The sequence below is a fragment of the Doryrhamphus excisus genome, chromosome 15, assembly GCF_030265055.1.
Source record: "Doryrhamphus excisus isolate RoL2022-K1 chromosome 15, RoL_Dexc_1.0, whole genome shotgun sequence".
Lineage (NCBI taxonomy): Eukaryota > Metazoa > Chordata > Actinopteri > Syngnathiformes > Syngnathidae > Doryrhamphus > Doryrhamphus excisus.
Window position 1 is genome coordinate 8,890,324 of NC_080480.1, and position 19,496 is coordinate 8,909,819.

The 19,496-nt window shown below is 40.8% G+C and overlaps 2 protein-coding genes across 5 annotated transcripts in view; one reads left to right on the forward strand and one right to left on the reverse strand.

Moving 5' to 3' along the window:
- Positions 1 to 7,928, reverse strand: part of septin12 (septin 12) — a 69,556-nt gene extending 61,628 nt beyond the window's left edge. The window contains exons 1-3 of one of the 3 annotated variants that reach the window (XM_058048307.1): positions 7,703 to 7,928; positions 5,109 to 5,342; positions 4,948 to 5,003 (exon numbers count right to left, since the gene is read on the reverse strand). In XM_058048307.1, the coding sequence (XP_057904290.1) occupies positions 4,948 to 5,002 (55 nt within the window). In that variant the 5' untranslated portion in view covers position 5,003; positions 5,109 to 5,342; positions 7,703 to 7,928. Of the gene's footprint in view, positions 1 to 4,947; positions 5,343 to 7,702 lie in introns of all 3 variants that reach the window. The other 2 variants (XM_058048305.1, XM_058048306.1) reach the window with 2 other exon arrangements.
- Positions 7,929 to 18,462: 10,534 nt separating this feature from the next.
- rbfox1 (RNA binding fox-1 homolog 1) overlaps positions 18,463 to 19,496 on the forward strand; it is a 209,782-nt gene continuing 208,748 nt past the window's right edge. Inside the window, exon 1 of one of the 2 annotated variants that reach the window (XM_058049648.1) lies at positions 18,463 to 18,528. The gene's annotated coding sequence lies outside the window, so the exon portion shown is untranslated. The remainder of the gene's footprint in view (positions 18,529 to 19,496) is intronic. The other variant, XM_058049650.1, reaches the window with a different exon arrangement.

Here is a 19,496-nt window from a genome sequence, read left to right on the forward strand (position 1 = left end):
AGGTAGCTCAGATCAAAGGTCATATTGGTCCATACGTCACTTTCAACTTCCGTACTGATTAATCAGCACACACTGTCTCTGGAAAAGTACAATATATAATTAACAATCAGGCTTTGGTGACTTATGTATTGTATTTTCGTAAGTTGCACTTTTTTCCCCCCATAGGTTGGCTGTTCCTGCGACTTATACTCCAGAGCGACTTATAAATGAAAAAATATACGTATATATAATTTCACAGACAGGCACAAGAGGGCACTCTAGACATCCAGCACGACCACCGCTCCTACTCCTTAACGATTCAATATTTAAACAGATAGCTAGCTTACAAAGACAACTGAGAATGACAGAACACAAAAGCCCCCCAAAAGAAAATCATATTCTGCAGACTATGCTGCAAGCAGTGAAATTTGCAGCTGAAAACAGGAACAGTAAAGTTTGGAGTAAGTGACAAACTTGTTCGGGACTGGCGTAAAGCGGCGATGAAGTTAAAACTGTTTGTTACATAAACACTGGACACCTTTTCTGTTCATGTTTACTTTTCATGTAGTTGAATAACCATTGTGTTAGCATATCTTACACCTATTTAGCCTTCCAAGATGACGTAATGTCTGTTTTGGTCACGTAGTTTGTAAAATAAATTACCCGCAAAAAATGCAACTTATACTCCAGTGCGACTTATGTTTCGTTCTACCTAATGATGCATTTTTGACCTTGTGCGACTTATAGTCGAGAAAATACAGTATGTTGTATGCTTTATGTTCTAAAAGTATTTGAGTATCTCTAGGACAGAGTTTTCAACGTCTAACATTGTGGACCTCCCTCCTACTGTGACCACCTGAGTTGTCAACTAACCCACCCCCCACCTCCAAGCAACTAACTTTGCAACATATCCTCACACACACAAGCATGCAAACTGCCATCATAAGTTTTATTATTTGAGGTTTACATGTTACCTGTGTCATTATTATTTGCAGTAAGAATATGTTATTGTAAGGCTGGCACCCCCTAGCCTCCTCTGCTAACTTGTCCCAACTGCTGAAGTGGGCATACATATCTCGGCCACTTGACTTTCAAAGGCTGACTCTGTCCCCGACAATGGTCTGAGGTGTCCATAAGCCTTACACAATTGTGCCAAATAGCCTACTGTGGCATTCTGTGGCTCAAGGCTACACTAATTTGTTTAGAAGCACAGATCAACACCTGTCTTAACAGAGGAATGTGGAAAGAGAGTTGATGAAAGGAGAGCGGTAGCTTTTGTTGCACTGTCCCTGCGGGCCTCAGGACAAGATGGATCACCCTGATGAGGAACCGAGTGTGTTCCATCTGACATCTTCTCCCCCTCTTCATAATGGAAGTGCCCACAGATATGAAATGCATTTTCCTTGGCGTGCACTTTTCTATCAGTTATGTCACATCGTAAGAAAATACAGAACTCTCAAACTTGTGTATACAACTCATATTACAGTCAAATTTCTTTTTCTGCTAAAAATCTGTACTTTAAAAGGGGACCTATTTTCCACGACTCACTGTGACATCACAGTGAGCCTTGTAAGAAGTCACCAGCTGAACTGGCATCAAGATAGTCTGTACACAGTAAACGCAGACCTACCTTACCACTCATACACAGCAAATGAAGGGTCTCCAACCAGGATCCCATGAGCTACCAGTAGCTCCTAACCATTTTTCCCTTTGAAGTAGCTCTTCAAAGGGTTTATTCATTTATTATCAACTCCTATACCAACAAAATTAATAAGTGGGATTCGGCAGTAGTCCGGAAGTCCTCGGGGGTGGGCCCAATCACAGCGGAGTGGGCTTGTCTGGTGACCAGCCGTGGGTGGAATAAATTAAAACAGACCGTTTTGGATATTCAAAGAAATACAGCTGGAATAGGTGCAGATTCTGGAAGATCTCGAGAGCTTTCTGAATGTGCTATCATGTGTAGCTGCTTTATAGAAGTCCACAACTCAACACAAACCTTTTAATGTTGGTTTGAATAATTTTGATTGCAACTGTAGAGTACTTCTGATCCGGAAGTAGAGACCGGACAGTCTGAATTTTCTCAAGAAAAGAGGTTACTTCTTTGGACCTCGCTCCTTCTATGCACACTCTGTAATGCTACACAGACAACCACTTTTCTTTCATTACTTACACAAAATAAACAGTAAGGATCCTGAAATTGTTATTTTTTTTACTTGCTCTTCTAACTTGTAACATTGGAAAGGCGTCAGGCAAGTTCAGCAAGTTTGTTGGCTAGTCCATCTACATAGTGGCCCATGTTCACAAAACAGTCCAGTGTGAAATGCCATTGACAGATTAAGATATTCTGCTTTTGCTAGTACCAAATCAGGAACTCCAACCACTTGTGCCTGATGTTTGCCCTCGTTAGGAATACTAAAATTTAGCTTTCCTTTACACCGGATGAAACCTTGCTAATACCGTAAACAGAGAGCTTGGCGGAGGTCAGAGAGCGTATCTGGCCAACAGCGCACGCCCATATAAGGAAGCCTCTCTGTGACATCACAGAGAGCCAGTGTTAGGGAAAAAAAAACCCATCTGAAACAGTGTTCAGAGCCATCCCAAACTTCCTTAAGGGCTCACCTCCAAGAGAATAAAACACTGGAAACAGCGTTGGATGATCCGAAAATTTCAAGTGTGATGAATATGCAAAATGAATACAGAAATCAGCAAACACTTTAACACCACTGTGTGGACTATGTGTATGTATCTACAGTATGTACTATAGTTTATGTGAACTGCCCTGGATAAGCAGTATAAAAAAGGAATGAATGAATGAGTAACAACTTAAATGCTAATGTACTGTAAACGTAAATGTCTGTGCCTGTGTGTGTTTGACTCTTTGCACGTAAGCGGGAGACAAAGGAATACAAACTCAGAGAGCTCCCATCCTGTTTGTGATTTGGACGTTGAATGATTTTTGTGGTTTCCTTTTGTAGTGCCAACAAAAATGACAATATCCTACAATATCTCTAAGTTCCAAGTTCCTGAGGCTTACTTACTCAAAGGCAAACCAATCAGCGGACTGAGGTAGCGATTCTGCCTCGCCAAAGTTAGTACTGCACTGCTTTTCCATACAACAGTACTTTTAAAGACTGTGTTCATTTAGACTTCTAGGCATTGAAGCAAAGCCCAGGGGTTTCAACAGAGTACATATAAGGGGCAAGCAGAAGGGATGGAACAGACGCACACAGTGTTTGAGGCACAAGCTGCTCATTCAAACACGTTTCCTGAGGCTAAAAACAGATGCTATTGTTTCCTGACGGGATGGATTCGTTCTCTCGTAACCTTTCAGAAACGCTGCTCACAATTAAATTATTATTGCTGAGCTTACGTTTTCTGTGTGATTTGTGTCTGACTCCAAGTCCAGCCAACCTGCTACATCACAGATTAGATTGTCTTTTCACATTTCATAATGAACGTACAATACAGTCAGAGCTGTTTGTGGGGGTTACACCCAGGAGGGATGAATGCCAAAAAGCCTAGAGTAACTGATAATTGTAATTGAAACATTGTTCTCTCTTCCCCTCATCCAAACCCTCCTACTAGGTTGACATGAACAATGTTCTGCCAACATGTACACATTTATAATACCCTACATGCAATGTGACTCTTGAATATACTTTACAGTAGAGATAAATGAATATATGGTATTTCAAATCTGGGGTGTGAAAGACAATCCTGTTCCTAAAGGATGGCAAAAATAATTGAGACTGACTGAAATAAATCCATTTAAATATATCATGTATTTTTGACACGAGTAATTATTTTTACACAATACAACTCATTTGGAAATAAATTAACAACAGAAAGGAGCCATTTGGCAGCCGAAAAGACTGGATCTTTTGAGTGAGCCGAGCCAAAAGAACCGACTCTCTAAAAAGAACATTTCCATCACTAATTTGCAATGAATTAGATTAGATTCAGCTCCAGAACCCTCCCCTTTGCTATTCAACGGTGATTGTTCTCGCTCTCTCAAACATGTAAAGTATAAAATGTATCACTAATGAAGGATGACTATGGATCAACGGATGGAACTGGAGTAATGGCTTAGCCACTTACAACACACAGCTATGATGTGGTCAAGGACCTCAAGAAAGTGCGAATTCTCAAAGCTTGCCATGAAGTGAAGCCCAAAGACATGAGATTTCTACATTTTACCTACTGTATAGGACTATGCTGCCTTATGGTGAATAAGATGCTTAGTTTTGAATTTTTTTTTTAAAAACAAAAATTAGCAAATTTACAGAGCCGGAATGCTCATACACAAATGTGTGTGTGTGTGTGGGGGGGGGGGTTCGACTGTATTTGCAGTTTTACATATATTTCTACACAAATATGTAACTAAAAATTTTATGACAGTTTCATTTTGGTTGCAAAATAAATGAAATGCTTGCATCACCTTTGTTATGATAAACATTCATATAAAAAAAAAAATACATATTTTGTATGTAACAAATATCCACTCCACTCGTGTTTTTCTTGATACAGTCAATGAAAAATTAGTACACCACCCTTGTTTCTTCAGTTTCTTGTTCCTTTTAATGCCCGGTACACCTAAACATACATTTAGCTCACAGTTAATTTTATGGCAGTATAATACATGTATTTTCTTGTCATTATATTTGTGCAAACAAACGCACCTTTAGCTGTACCAGGCATTGAAATGAACAAGAAACATACAAAAATACATATTTTTTTGTCCATGACTGCATATAGAGTATCCTAAAAAATAGAGTTAAAAATTCCCAATATTGTGGGTCATGTCACAGAATCATAACTCTCAATGACATAACTGCAGTACTGATGCAGACAGGAGGTTATCTTTGAACGGAATGAGTAAACAGCCTGGGGGTGCAAGAGCACATTTGCTTTTACTACAGCAACAAAACAAGCAGCAGTAAAGTCATTCAGTATTACAACCATACATACCTTCAAAATCTGATAAAATCCCTTCGAGGTGGTCATTCATGGAGAGTGCCGACATCCTGTCTGAGGGGAGAAGACTCTGTGAGTCTGATAAGATGATGCTTTTTTCCCCACTACACTCCTTCAAAATAATTTCCGTACAAAAGAATAGAAGCAAACTGGACCTGTGTGAGCAGATAGGGCTGAGTAGTAGGAGTTATCTGTGGTGCTGCTGTGGTCTGACTGTTCCGTCCGTTCTGTGGTTTCTTACTTGAGTGAGAGCCACAATCACACTGACCCGCCCTCCTAAAGCCAGCCTTCCACCCCCAGACAGCCCCTCAGCCCCCGGCTCGGCTGGACCTGAGGGGGATATGTTGAGGAGGGGGATGGATGATGGTGGGCGGAGCTGCATACAACACCTGGGGAAAAAAAGCAAAACTTCCAATTTCTCTTTCTTTCAGCCCCCCAGATGTCTCCCCCCAGGCTGGAAGATTGACTGCAGTGAAAGCAACACTAATCAAACTTTTAAGATGGATTTAAGGGTTAATTACCCAACATAATATGGGCCAGGAAAAAATAATTTACCAGGGAAAGTCATTTTTGTGTTACTTTTGTTGAAAAACCTTCAAATATATGACGTTGAGCTGGGGTATATTTTGTTATTTGGGGCCCTCCACATCCTTGAAATGCTTATTTTTTTATTTTAGCATTTAATTTAGGCCAGTGTTTCCCTATTTTAACCCTTTCATGCATGACCCATGATAAACTGAGTTAAAAAAATGTTACTAAGTGTTTTTATGTGTCTTTAGACATAAAAATAAGAACTGATTTGGTTCTGTTTTTATACACCAAATTTTCAAGAAGTTATGAACATGTCCACATAGGTGGACAGCATGCGTTTGTGGATTTTGACAAAACGAGACAAACAGCAGTGATTCAATTGACAAAACTCATCAAACTGCAGAGCTTCAACTGACAAACTACACAAACTATAGTGCATCAACTGACAACCTCACAAGGTTAGGGATAGGCCACAGATGAGGTGGTACAACCCTGCTACAACGCTGCATGCTTATGTACTTATGTAGTCGATCAGTACTGAGATACAGTACGAGATCACCGTCTTGTGTGAAAAATTGCCATGCACCCAGGGCACACAGCCACATTGCAACACATGCAGCTGCACTTTGTTTTTCGTGTGCACGCAGGGTCTTGGCATCTTTGGGCATTTTTTATGTTGTTCAGCTGGGGCAAGAGGTTTCCAGGACCAGGCCTGACCTCCTTGGTACCTTGGATGCAGGTTTGCACTTCACAGGAATAGGAGGTGGGGAAGTGTCACTTGGTCTCCCCCTTTTGCGGACAGTGCCTGAATTTATCAATGAATGAGCCACAGATGCCTTGAAAGGCAGAAGACCACCCCCCTGCAATCCAGAGAATCTGAGGAGATGCCAGGCATTCACAACGGTTACATCGAGGAAGTGGAAGAACATTCTGATGTACCAGTGTTTGGACTTGCATCTGTGAGGATACATTGCCACCATTTGGTCCATCAGGTCAAACACTCCCATATAATCGTTGTTGACCTTCACTGCAAATGCCCTGTCCATGGTGATGATCTTCTTATCTTTCTTGGACCATCTCTGTGCAACATCCGTCAGGTGCTTGCCAAGACAGGAAAAGGCCAAGTGTCAAGCCAACGTTTGACAGTGAGATCTTCACCATTGGTGACAACAGAGATAGCTCCTCTTCCTCCTCCTTTGAGTTCTGTTGCACTCCTGAGTTTTGTTTGTGCCCCCTGAAGCCTGTTGACCCGGCATGTGCCAGTGACATAGATGCCCTGTTCCTTCAAGACAGTAATTAGTGGAATGCCACAAAAGTAGTTATCAAAAACCTTGTGGTTCTTGAATTGGATGTCATCACAGAGGCGCAAGATGACGTCTGCAGCCATTCCCAATTCGTTGACTGCACCTGTGCTGGCTGCACCCCTGTACACTTCAAAGTGGTACATGTATCCTGAAGCCCCTGATCTTGCCCAAATTTTCACACCCCAGGGTTTTGTTTTTCTGGGGATGTATTGCTTGATAGACAATTTGCCTTTGAAGAGCATGATCATCTCATCTATGGCTTGAAACTCCTCAGGATCCACAGCAGAGAGCAAATTTGCTGGAAAAGTACCTGTTACTCATAATGAATAATGCAAAAAACGTACATATTGATATATACAATGCAGCTTACAATCTAATAGCATAAAATGTTGATTTATACAAAAGAAAACTACTTCAGATAAAACATTGTCAAGAGTAATATACTGTTCAGGAATTGCATGTAATTGCATGCAGTCCACTTTGGTGGACATCTGAAAAATTGCAATTTCCTCCCAATCTGAAATCAATACATTGAAATTTTCACAACTATGGTGATTATTAGGCGTTACTTGATGTAGAAATATTTTTTTTACCTGTAGGAGTTTCCTACTCTAGAAGGATTGAGCAGAAATCCCACAGGTGCTTGGCATGTTTTAATTTCTGGCAGCCATCTTCAATGTTGACACAATTATTCTGCAGTTACAATGGTTGACCACACAAAGCAGTGTTGGGTGGATTCTCAGGCGTCCACTCTAGAGGCTTATAAGCAACAATGCCATCAAAACCTATTTTCATAATTGAAAATGACGTTTTAATAGCTGTCCACTGCAGTGACCGTCATGCGTGAAAGGGTTAAAAATCAGTTCTCTAAGTTGCCAGTTACTCACATCTTTGTGGTGAAGCGTCACTCTCACCTTCATCACTACTGCATTCGCTGCGGCTGACACTGATAGTAGCAGTGCTGCTGTCAAAAGCCGTCAGGCTGTCGTCTTGTGTCTCTGTAGATGTGAAAAGGGTTGACTTCTTCGGGAAATGTCACGGTGTGGTGTGTCGGCGTTGCGTTGCGACCCCAGGATGCAGAGAGCACCCAAATGCCGGTAAAACACATTTTAATGGCTGATGCAATGCAGCAAAACAACTAGCATGCACAAACAGAAAAACGACAAAGTAAGGAGCACGCACCTGAACTAAATAGACATCACTCAAATGGGAAACAGGTGCGAGGGATAAATGCAAAGCAGCGGAAAACGGAACAGAGCAACGCAGGAAGTGAATCCAAAATAAGAGCATGAACCAGGAACTAAGGCATGAAAGGAAACTAAATGAACTGTCACGGAGGCCAACTCTCACATCGTGACAGGAATTGTAATAAGCAATTTGTTTTCTTTCGCCTTTCTCTCTCTCTGGGTTCTGCTTACGTTTTCCAGAATGGAATAGTACAATGCCTGGGAACCTCACCTGCTTCCCCGAGAGCCTCAAGGACAATTAATAACATCAACTAAATATCAATATTTGTCCATTGAACTGTGTTATAAGTTTATTTTTTGTATGAATCCAATTATTTTTACATTTTCTCAAGTCAAAATGCCTGAATTTCAACATTTCCTGATCAAATAAAGGGCACAAAGCTGAGATGAGGGTGCAGCGAATCTTCGCCCTCCGGATGTTGCATGCCTGTTATATATGAAAATATTCATTCATTCATTTTCTACTGCTGGAGCCTATCCCGGCTGTCTTCGGGAGGCAAGGTACACCCTGGACTGGTCGCCAGCCAATCACAGGGCACATATACGTAGACAAACAACCATTCACACTCACATTCATACCTATGGACAATTTGGAGTCACCAATTAACCTAGCATGTTTTTGGAATGTGGGAGGAAACCGGAGTACCCGGAGAAAACCCACGCATGCACGAGGAGAACATGCAAATTCCACACAGAGATGGCCGAGGGTGGAATTGAACTCGGGTCTCCTAGCTGTGAGGCCTGCTCGCTAACCACTCGACCCCTGTGCAGCCTATATGAAAATATTAATTAATTCATTTTCTACCGCTTTTCCTCACGAGGGTCGCGGAGGGTGCTGGAGCCTATCCCAGCTGTCTTCGGGCATGAGGAGGGGTACACCCTGGACTGGTCGCCAGCCAATCACAGGGCACATATAGACAAACAACCATTCACACTCACATTCATACCTATGGACAATTTTGGAGTCAATTAACCTAGCATGTTTTTGGAATGTGGGAGGAAACCGAAGTACCCGGAGAAAACCCACGCATGCACGGGGAGAACATGCAAACTCCACACAGAGATGGCCGAGGGTGGAATTGAACTTGAGTTTCCAAGCTGTGAGGCCTGCTCGCTAACCACTTGTAAGTTTGTAGAAACATTTATTATACACCATGGCTCTCTACCCTCTGTGGAATGTCTCTAATGTAAGTGTGACATGATTATTTACTAAGCTATACTAAGTTACATTTACAACCCCTCACTGCCTTAAGGTAAACATTGTCAGTAGAAAGGTTTTGAAAGAGTGATACATACTGTACTTCAGTATGTCAATATTTCAGCTTTTTCTGATTATTCATTTTGCATTTTTGGTTTCATTTTGTTTCTGTACCTGGCCAATGACAAATAATCCTTTGGGGACCCCCGGCCTCTGTGCTTCTTCATTGGGGTGGCATCTGTATGCTGTATGTGCAAACCACAAACCACAACTGTGGATGGATGGCTGACTGTTTCACGTGAGAGGTGGTGATCGAGAGGAGTGGGGGAGCGATGTTGCGGCTAAAGAGCTGGTCGATGTGTTTCAACAGTCATTCAACAAAGATTTATTTATTTTTTTGAAGGTTCACATCACGTGTATGCTTGTTGCTTGCATGGCTGGTGGTCCCGATTTGGGAGGGGAGGTCACTGTGATAATGTATTTGTCAGTCAGAGACGCCAATCAAAATGTCTATTTTTGACACACTGAGCGCTCCAAATCCTCTTGATGTTGACATTTTCCTCAGATTTCAGATTACAATTAAAGTCACTGTTGTATAACACATACACCTTGCAATCCTACATACCTCTGTGTTTTCATTCGCTCATGTTGTGTAGCTGTTTTTTCCAATCGCAATTGAACAGCTGCCGCTTTGTTACTGTCACTGTACATTTGAACATTTGCCCATCGTTCACAATCCTTATGTGAGACATGAACATATTTCTTTCTCTTTTCTGTGCGTTATAAAGATATGTAAACAGATAAAAAAAAAAAGAGGCATACCATTCTGCTCACAACATAGCAGGCCAATACCGAAAGGTAAGGCTACATTTTGGAGCTGCTGTGGTTTGTAAACATTTATGCTAGGCATGGTGTTTCTATGTTGCTATGTGTGAAACCAATGCACCCGCAAAGCTAACAAACCAGCAAAGTACAGCAAAATACTGTACGTATTAAATGTTATCATGAATGTACGTGTGTTCATGGCTCACATAAGGATTATGGATAAATGGCAAAATTCCTATAAGAGTGCAATTTTCCGGCAAGTACCAATGAAAGTATTATTTTTTGACCACAGCACCTTTGAGCCATGAATGCTGAATCACAAATTTGCGAAGATTCACTGTATTTGGCTTTTGGGTGAAATTACAGGATAATGACAGGGCAAAATACATTAACTTTTTACAGGTGAACCCGTAAAGACCCTATTACATGTCAAAGTACTTCTTGCATAACTTTACGGTGGCCAAGAAGGGCAAATGCGCAGCAACCTCCAAATGCTCCAAATACCGAGATGATCCAAAACCAAAAACACACACCAGAGAACATATGTGATGGGGCAAGGGGTGCCACATATTTTGAAAAACATGTAATCTATAGGGCAACCAATTTTTACCGTCAAGTGTTTAACATAAAGAAAATGTACATGTCACGCATGTCTTTAAGGAGTCTTGCACATTTCTGGTCATATTTATGACCAGGCTTGCATCATAATGGGCATCCGAAGTAAAAACTAAGCCAAAACCATTGGTGAACTTTCATTTCCATTTTCTTGCATCTTACCACATTTCTTTAGTGTGTGTGTTTTGGGATCTAGTCATCAGTTTATGTACCTGTGTCTTGCCTGCAAAACCTTTCCTTCTTCTTGAATGTGTGTGTGTGTAACAACTGGCCTGAAGGAATTAGTTTCAGGCACCACATACCACAGTAATTTTGACAGACATGTTGCTCTTTAATACAAGTAGTTTGCATTACATATAATATACCGTAAATATACGACTATATAGATAATATACTGTATATACATGTCTTTATTTTTTACAGAACATCAATAGATGGAAAAAACAAGACTATAAGATCAGATCTTTACTGACCTCACTGAGGCTCAACAGGCCAAATAATGTATCCACAGTACTATAAACTTGGAATGCAAAAAGAAGCTTAAGAACATTTACTGGGTCCTCACACAACGAGGCCGTTCCAGGCCCTCCCACCTCGTGGCCCCTGCTTGTACACTTACACAACCCAGTACTACTTTAGGGATTTAAAAAACTTTATTTTTAATTTTTATAACTTTTTGAAATAAAGTAAGTCGGTGGTCATCACTATCACTTTGATATTTTGTAAACCATCCCATGTACACACATTATATGTATTTCAGCTGTTCTGACAAAATAGACTGTTCTTTTGAAGTTTCTGTTGTTGTTTTTTTCATCCATCCATTTTCTATGCCACTTATCCTCACAAGGGGTCTCCAGTATGCTGCAGCCTATGCTGGGGTACACCCTGGACTGGTCGCCAGCCAATCACAGGGCACATATAGACAAACAACCATTCACACTCACATTCATACCTATGGACAATTTGGAGTCGCCAATTAACCTAGCATGTTTTTGGAATGTGGGAGGAAACCGGAGTACCCGGAGAAAACCCATGCATGCACGGGGAGAACATGCAAACTCCACTCAGAGATGTCCAAGGGAATCAAACCCAGATCTTCCCGATCTAATGACTGTGTGCCTGCATGTTAACCACTCGTCCACCGGAATCAAACCCAGATCTTCCCAATCTCCTGACTGTGTGGCCTACATGTTAACCACTCGTCCAGATTCCTTTTTCTAATTTTCCAACAATTTCAACTTTGCCCTTTTTTCTCGTTATGACTTTATTCCCATAATATTTTGACTCTATTCTTGTAATATTATAACTTCCCCCCAACCTAATTTTGTTTTGTTTGTTTCTCATAATCTTACAACTTTGATGTTATTTTAATGATGTTATTTTTGTCATAATATTTAGATGTTATTCCAGGTTGGAGGTTTTTTCTTGTTAGATTACAACGGTTTCTTTTAATATTTTGACCTTATATTAAAATTACTGCTTATTTTTCAATTTTTACTGTTGTTGTTTTTCTTTGTTTTTTTTAAGTTCATTCATTCATTTTCTTCCGCTTATCCTCACAAGGGTTGTGGAGGTGCTGGAGCCTATCCCAGCTCTCTTCGGGTGAGAGGCGGGGTACACCCTGGACTGGTCGCCAGCCAATCACAGGCCTTTTTAAAAGTTTTCTTCTTCTTCTTCTAATGTATTTTTAGAATGTGCTGAGGGGCGATAAAAAAAAAAAACAGCCGCAGACTACAAACGGCTCCCAGCCTGCACTTTGGACACCCCTGAATGACTTGAAACAAATAAGTGAGAATGAACTTGTGAGTGAGTGAGCTGTAGGTTTTGACTTTTTTTAAAAAATGTGTCTTTTTTTCAAATGTTAAAGGTTACCCACGGTTACATTACATAGGAGAAGAGTCGTGACCTTGAGTACGGATCAAGTGGTCACATGAGCCAAACATGCTCCACTTTAAATGTTAAGTACAGCACAAATGGCCAATTGTGAGTAAACCCCTAGCCATATTATTAATTGTCTATCATTTTTAATGTTGATGGACAAAATATTCAAGGGAAATGGAAGGATGGAGCGTATCAAGTGTAGTGGTTTATGTTTAAATAACTCTGTTGAATAAACTGGTGTCATACTGTATTGTTTACAGCATTACAGAAAATGTATTAAATTAAAGTCAAACTTGCATTTTCACCCTTACAGTGAACAAAGCAGTTTTTGTAAATAAGGGGAGCAAATACTCCTGATGCGTTTGAGAATGACAATGATGTCTTATGACCGCCCCCTTGTGGAGATATCACAGAAAAGTCCAGGACCCTGACTGGGTTTGGGAAACGTCAAATCACTATGATCATCATGACAAGTCAATTATATGAATATTTGTAATAAACAGTAATCATTTCTGCTTCCGAGGAACAGGATGATTTTGGTTTAATGACCCTGACCACCCTTACCACCCACATGAGCAGTCCATCTGATTTTGGTATGTTTATTTTAAGACAAAATGTTAAAAATGTCCAGAAAATATACATTGAGTAATATTTATACAGGGTCGGTGAAAAGTAACTCCATATTTTATAATACGTTTAAAATATAAACAAACGGAGATATTATTTTTACATTTGACATGTTCTTTTAGAAATAGAGACAATTTAAATGATAACACAATCTAATCTGGAGTGTGCCCAGGTGGCATCAAATTACGAAGTTTGAGCGGTGAAGCCCATACTGAGTTAATAATAATAACAATAATGCTTTTAGCCACACAGCAACGAGACCAGGGTTTGATCCCCCACTTGGGCATCTCTGCATGTTCTCCCCGTGCATGCGTGGGTTTTCTCCTGGTACTCCGGCTTCCTCCCACATTCCAAAAACATGCTAGGTTAATTGGCGACTCCAAATTGTCCATAGGTATGAATGTGAGTGTGAATGGTTTTGTTGTTCTATAAGTGCCCTGTTATTGGCTGGCGACCAGTCCAGGGTCTTCCTCTCTCCCGAAGACAGCTGGGAAGACAGCACCCCCACGACCCTTGTGAGGATAAGCGGTAGAAAATGAATGAATGATGCTATACAATACTATAATCAAACACTCTAATAAAATCTGTTTCTGCAATTCAATTATATTGGACTATTTTTTATAGCATAAAATAGGGACAAACGGACAGACAGAATACTTTATTAATCTCTTTGGGATTCCCTCATGGATATTGGCATCTCCACTGCTCTGTGTGTAGCACTGTTTAAAGTAAATAAATAAATAGATAGATAAAATAAAGTATGAAAGAATATCATGTCGTACATACATAGTCCCTCTGTCTGTCTGTTCGTTTCGGGCCTCTCTCCCCCAATGAGGAGTTGACCAGTCTGTCGGCACAGGGAACAAAGGACTTTTTTAGTCTGTTGGTCCTGCACTGCGGTGGAGCAGCCTCTCCCTGATCAACCTTCTCTGGCTGCAGGTGACGGTGTGCAGAGGGTGGCTGGCATTGCCATTGCCAGAATGACCCGCAGCTTGTTCAGGGTCCTCCTCTCTGCCACTCTTGCCAGAGGGTCCAGCTTCATCCTGACCACTGAGCTGGTCCGCTTGATGAGCCTCTCCAGCCTAGAGAGGTCTGCTTTCGTTGTGTTCCCTCCCCAGCACACCACAGCATAGGAAAGAGCGCTGGTGACCACAGACTGGAAGAACATCCACAGGAGCTTCCTGCAGATGTTGAAAGCTTTCAGTCTCCTCAGGAAGTACATCCTCCTGGGAGCTTTCATGTAGGGTTTCCCCGTGTGGCATGACCAGTTCAGCTTGTTGTCCAGCCAAAACCCACTGTATTTGTGGTTCTGAACAACCTCCACTATGCTGACAATGCACAGACGGCATGTGACTGCTTTGGGGCTAGGCAGACCTGTCAGCCGCACCCGCTGCAGCTCAGTGAGGACAGAAAATGTAAACCAATACGTGCTTTCACTTTTAAGTCCCCAAATACCAGAAAACTCACCAACAGTGCCAGAAAAGGTCACTAGATTACTTATCTGTTGACAAGAGGGTTTAGAATCACCGGATTTAGCGACAAAGTCGCCAAGTTGTAACACCACTAATAGATTTTATTTCTAAAATCACAAACTTGCTGATATAGTTAATCTTCAAACAGCTAAAATAAGGATAGGATGCATAAGGCTAAAAATAACCAATTACCTAAAAATGTCATCCAATACTTCTCAGGGAAATATGATCTCAGGGAAGAACTAAATTTGAAACACTTATATGCTAGGACTACGTTAAAAAGCCATAGCATTTCAGTATGTGGAATCAAACTATGGAATGGATTGAGTAAGACCCTCAAACAATGCACAACGATGAGCCAATTCAAGAAACAATACAAGCAGTTGATGTTTGCTAAATACAAGGATGAAGAGTCTTGAACCAGTCATGTTGTGCTATACATATCACTATATTGACAGTTATTATGGTACCCATAATGTCATTGTATGGTCATATCACCTCCTATTTTGAGGTGCATTATTAAAAAAAAACAAACAAAAAAACAAAACCTTAAACTGTATTATGGAAGGCAGGAAGTGAACAAATGTAACAGTTACTGATTGTAAAAGTACCAGATGGAGGGGTAGGATTTAATAAGCTTTGCTTCTTCCTACTCCTTTTGGACATGTGGAACTGTGAACTGATTATGTGATGCACTCGATTGTAATCTGTTGCATGTACAAATGAAATAAAACCATTACCATTACCATTACCATTACCACTTGGAATAAAGTCATGTGTTCAGATGACACCAAAATTGTTCTTTAAGGAAGTGGGCAAGATCAGTTCCAATGCAGCTGGATCCCTTTAACCCTGCATCCAGTCCCTTTAACAGGGCTCCCCCTGGCCAAACTGAGGCCCTAAGCAAGATTTTACTGCCATGGGTTGCCTTTGTGGAGAATGTGCCCTCCATGAATCGTGGACGACCATGCACAGCACGTGTTCAGCGTGTAGGCAGGAGCAGCCTTGTCCTTTAAGAGTGATCTAGCAAGTCACCGGCCTTCTGGAATTTTTTGCATGCATGCAGACAGGCATAGTGTTTGGAGGCTTATTTGTACATGAAGTAGTTGAGATACTTCCAGGATTCTTGAATGACAGACCTCTTTGGCTACAGAGAATTCTCCTTTATTATCTGATGAACTTGTCTTTATAGAATGACAAGTCAATAACAATGACTCATGAAAATGAATGCTGCCTCTTGAAACGTAGTGATGACAAACGCTGACAGGCACTATGCCATACTACTCGACACTAAATGGTGCTTTGGCTGCCCCTTCTCTGTCAGGTGACTTAAGGTTAGTTGCCTGTGGCTTTGGTAGATGCAGACAGGCGTGGACTGGGTTCTGACCTCTGGCCTTCTGCATCGCCTGAGAAAAGATGCACCCAGATAACATGTAAACATTCACAGGATTGGGAGGAAAAATTAAGTGAACGCTTGGATTGAATAACTTGTCAACCATCCTTTGGCAGCAATAACCAACCAAGCATTTTCTGTAGTTGCAAATCAGAATGAATTTGGACCTTTCCTCTTTACAGACCTGTTGCAGTTCAGCAAGATTCTTGGGTGACTAGCTCTCTTGAGGTCATGCCACGGCATCTCAATCAGGTTGCGGTCAGAACTGTGCCACAGCAGAATCCATACTTCCTTCTTCTGAAGCCATTCTCTTGCTGATTTGCTTCTGTGTTTTGGACCATTGTTCTGTTGCATCCTCCCATCCTCTTTTAAGCTTTAACTGATGGACAGATGGCCTCAAGTTCTTCTGCAGAATATCTTGATAAACCTGTGAATTCATTTTTACGTTGACAATAGCAAGCTGTCCAGGCCCTGAGGCAGGAAAGCACACCCATGCTTCACAGTTGGGATAAGGTTTTGATGTTAGTTTGTTGTGCCATTTTCCCTCCACACACGGCTTTGCTTGTTTCCTCCCAAATAATTTCATTTCAGTTTCATCTTTCCACTGAATATTTTGCCAGTAGTGCTGTGGAACTTCCAAGTGCTCTTTAGTAAACTTCAAACGTGCAGCAATGTTGTTTTTAGGCAAGAACGGCTTCGTCCTTGGTGTTGTCCTTTGTCAACAAAGATGCTGGCATGTGCCAGATTCTTTTTTTTTTTTTACCTCAGTGAACATTTTGCACTGTGCTCTTTTCCTTGGAAGAGAAGCAAGACTATTTGTCTTCCTATGGACTGATGATATACTTTTGCAACCTTTTGCAGCTTTCCAGCAGTCAACACAAATCACAGGTCTTCTAAGAGCTGGGCAACTCTGTTTGACAACAGACAATTCTAAACTGGTGTGTTTTCTAGTGGCCAGAGTAGCTTTACACCACACCTCCAATCTTGTCTCACTGATTGGAGTCCAGGTTGGCTGACTTTGATTAGGTCTTGGAGAATTTTCTACAGGTTCTGTTTTTGTCCTGTGAGTGTTATTTCAATACAAATATGAAAATGTTTGTGAGGTGTGAGTTTAGTTTATTCTTATGATTTAGATAATGACCAGACTACATTTATGAGCAATTTATGCAGAAATGTCAGAAATTCATATACTTTTCCTACCCACTGTATGTTCAAAGCAACAAAGAAGAAAGACATTACAATGCTGAATTAATAATTAGTAAAACACTAATGACAATCCAATAAATACAATAGATTTCTGGATCATTGACAGTAGATCAAACAAAACATTGAACTTGCTTTTTCAAACAAAAACGTCAAGTGGTAGACCCAAAAAAATGTAACTGGCCCAGAGCTGGAGGATCCAATTAGCTGTACGTCAAGATACAGGATGATCCTTGGCCCGAATGTAAGTTGTTTCTGGTGTCTAGTGGAGTCCAATAACAATCAAAAAATCAGGGAAAGGTTTTAAGTAAAGATGCGCTGATCGACTGACTACGATCAAGATTGGATGATTTCCGTAAATATGATCTGCATATCATATCTGCATCTGCATAAATGCCTTTCCAAGCCGACCATAAAAACCGTGCGGTGGGAAAAACACTCAATGTGTGCTGTGACATGTAGAGTTGCCAACACTCTTATTGAGCTGACAATAATTAATGTTACATGATGAGATAATAGCCATCCAGGAAGTACATGGTGATAATGGGACTCTCTCAACGCTAACATGCGTGAATTATATCTTTAGTTCTCTTATTTTCACTTTTTATATATACTATATTGGGTAATATGAGTGTAAAGGTGGCTATAGGGGTGTTATTTAATGTATTATTCGAATAATGTACAAAAACCCTAACTATGAAAATATTTCATTTATAAATGAGAAATTCTACTTTGTGGAAAATCAGTTATCACAGTCAGGCTGAACAAAGTAACCTTAATAAACGAGGGATTACTCTATTATTATTTGTTTTGAGGCCTTCGACTCATATTATCGCATATTTCCCCAGTGCCCTCCGTTAACTGTTTTCCGTATTTCAACTTTCATCTCTCTGGCTTGGCGGGCACAGCACAGCTCCCGGCCGCTTGGCAATATCAGTGTAGCACATCCTGTAGCTGGTAAAGTCAGGCCTTCACAATAAGAAAAAGCATGCAAGTAAATTAAAAAAGTTGCAACAGTAGGCGGTTGATCTTATGTTAATTACGTTTTTCTAATGTTTTCCATATTTTGAGATGCAAACGTCGATAAATATGGGTAGAAATGGGCTTTAAGCACGTACCTGCGGTTTTTTATTTTGAAGGTATCCCGAATTCGGTTTCCGCTGCCACAGTCAGAGCACATCTAACATTACTACCATCACTAAAATAGATGAGAAACTGCCTGAGTGAGCGCATCTCGCCAGGAGACGACACCGCGGAACGTCTGGAGGCGCACAGCCAGGTGAGTGGAACGCTGTGTCTGCAGATAGTCTCTTTTTATTTGGGGGGATTTCACCCCACAGACGTATTGTACAGTGCTTGAGGCATTCATAATTGCACCCCTGCCTGTTTTGTAACTCTTGTCAGTAGCTGACGGTCTTGTGTGTTTTACTAGACTTTGGAAAGAATTACAGCGTGACTTCAATGGAAGACGTAATTGGCGGTATATCATAATATATGCTGCACATTTAGGATCTTTGCTGAAACTATAGCAGCATGGTTTCATCTTTAATGGATGAATTTGCTCAACAAACCTCCATCGTTATTTTGTTCAACTACAGTCCGTGCACTTCGAGGTCATTGCCAGCCATTGTTGTTTCAGAATTTCTTCAACATGAAAACTACAGCTAAAACCCAGCTCTACGTACTCCTATTATCATTTACCTTCTGGAAAAATTGTGTGATGGAGTGAAGTTAGTATAAAACAAATAATCAAAAGAGGATGGATTAATTGATGGTCTAACAAATAATACAGCTCTGTTTTAATAATAAATTATTAATATGAAAAAAAATCAATCAATAAAAAGGGTAGTGATAAAAAGACGTTTTTAATGAAGCCAGGATTGTACTTATGTAAAAATGTAGTCTTTAATGAAATCAGGATGGTACTCCATACCTAGTAGGTGTAGTTGAAGGTTTTCTTCTGACAACTGATATACACATTACCGCCACCATCTGGTCGGAAGCTGCACTATAACTGAGCGTCTCGTGGATAACATACAGTAGCATAGCGGCTAGCCTACCTCTGGTGTCGTCAGTTGATGACCAACCAAGCATTCCCATGGCCCTCGCAGCCCACTGGTGCAAAACTCAAAGTTTTTTGTGGCCCTGTAGGTGGCGCTTAAAACCCAAGTTTGGGCCGTGGCCCTATGGTTAAGAATCACTGCTTTTCAGATTCTCACATAGCTTAAATATTGTTTATTGTTGTTG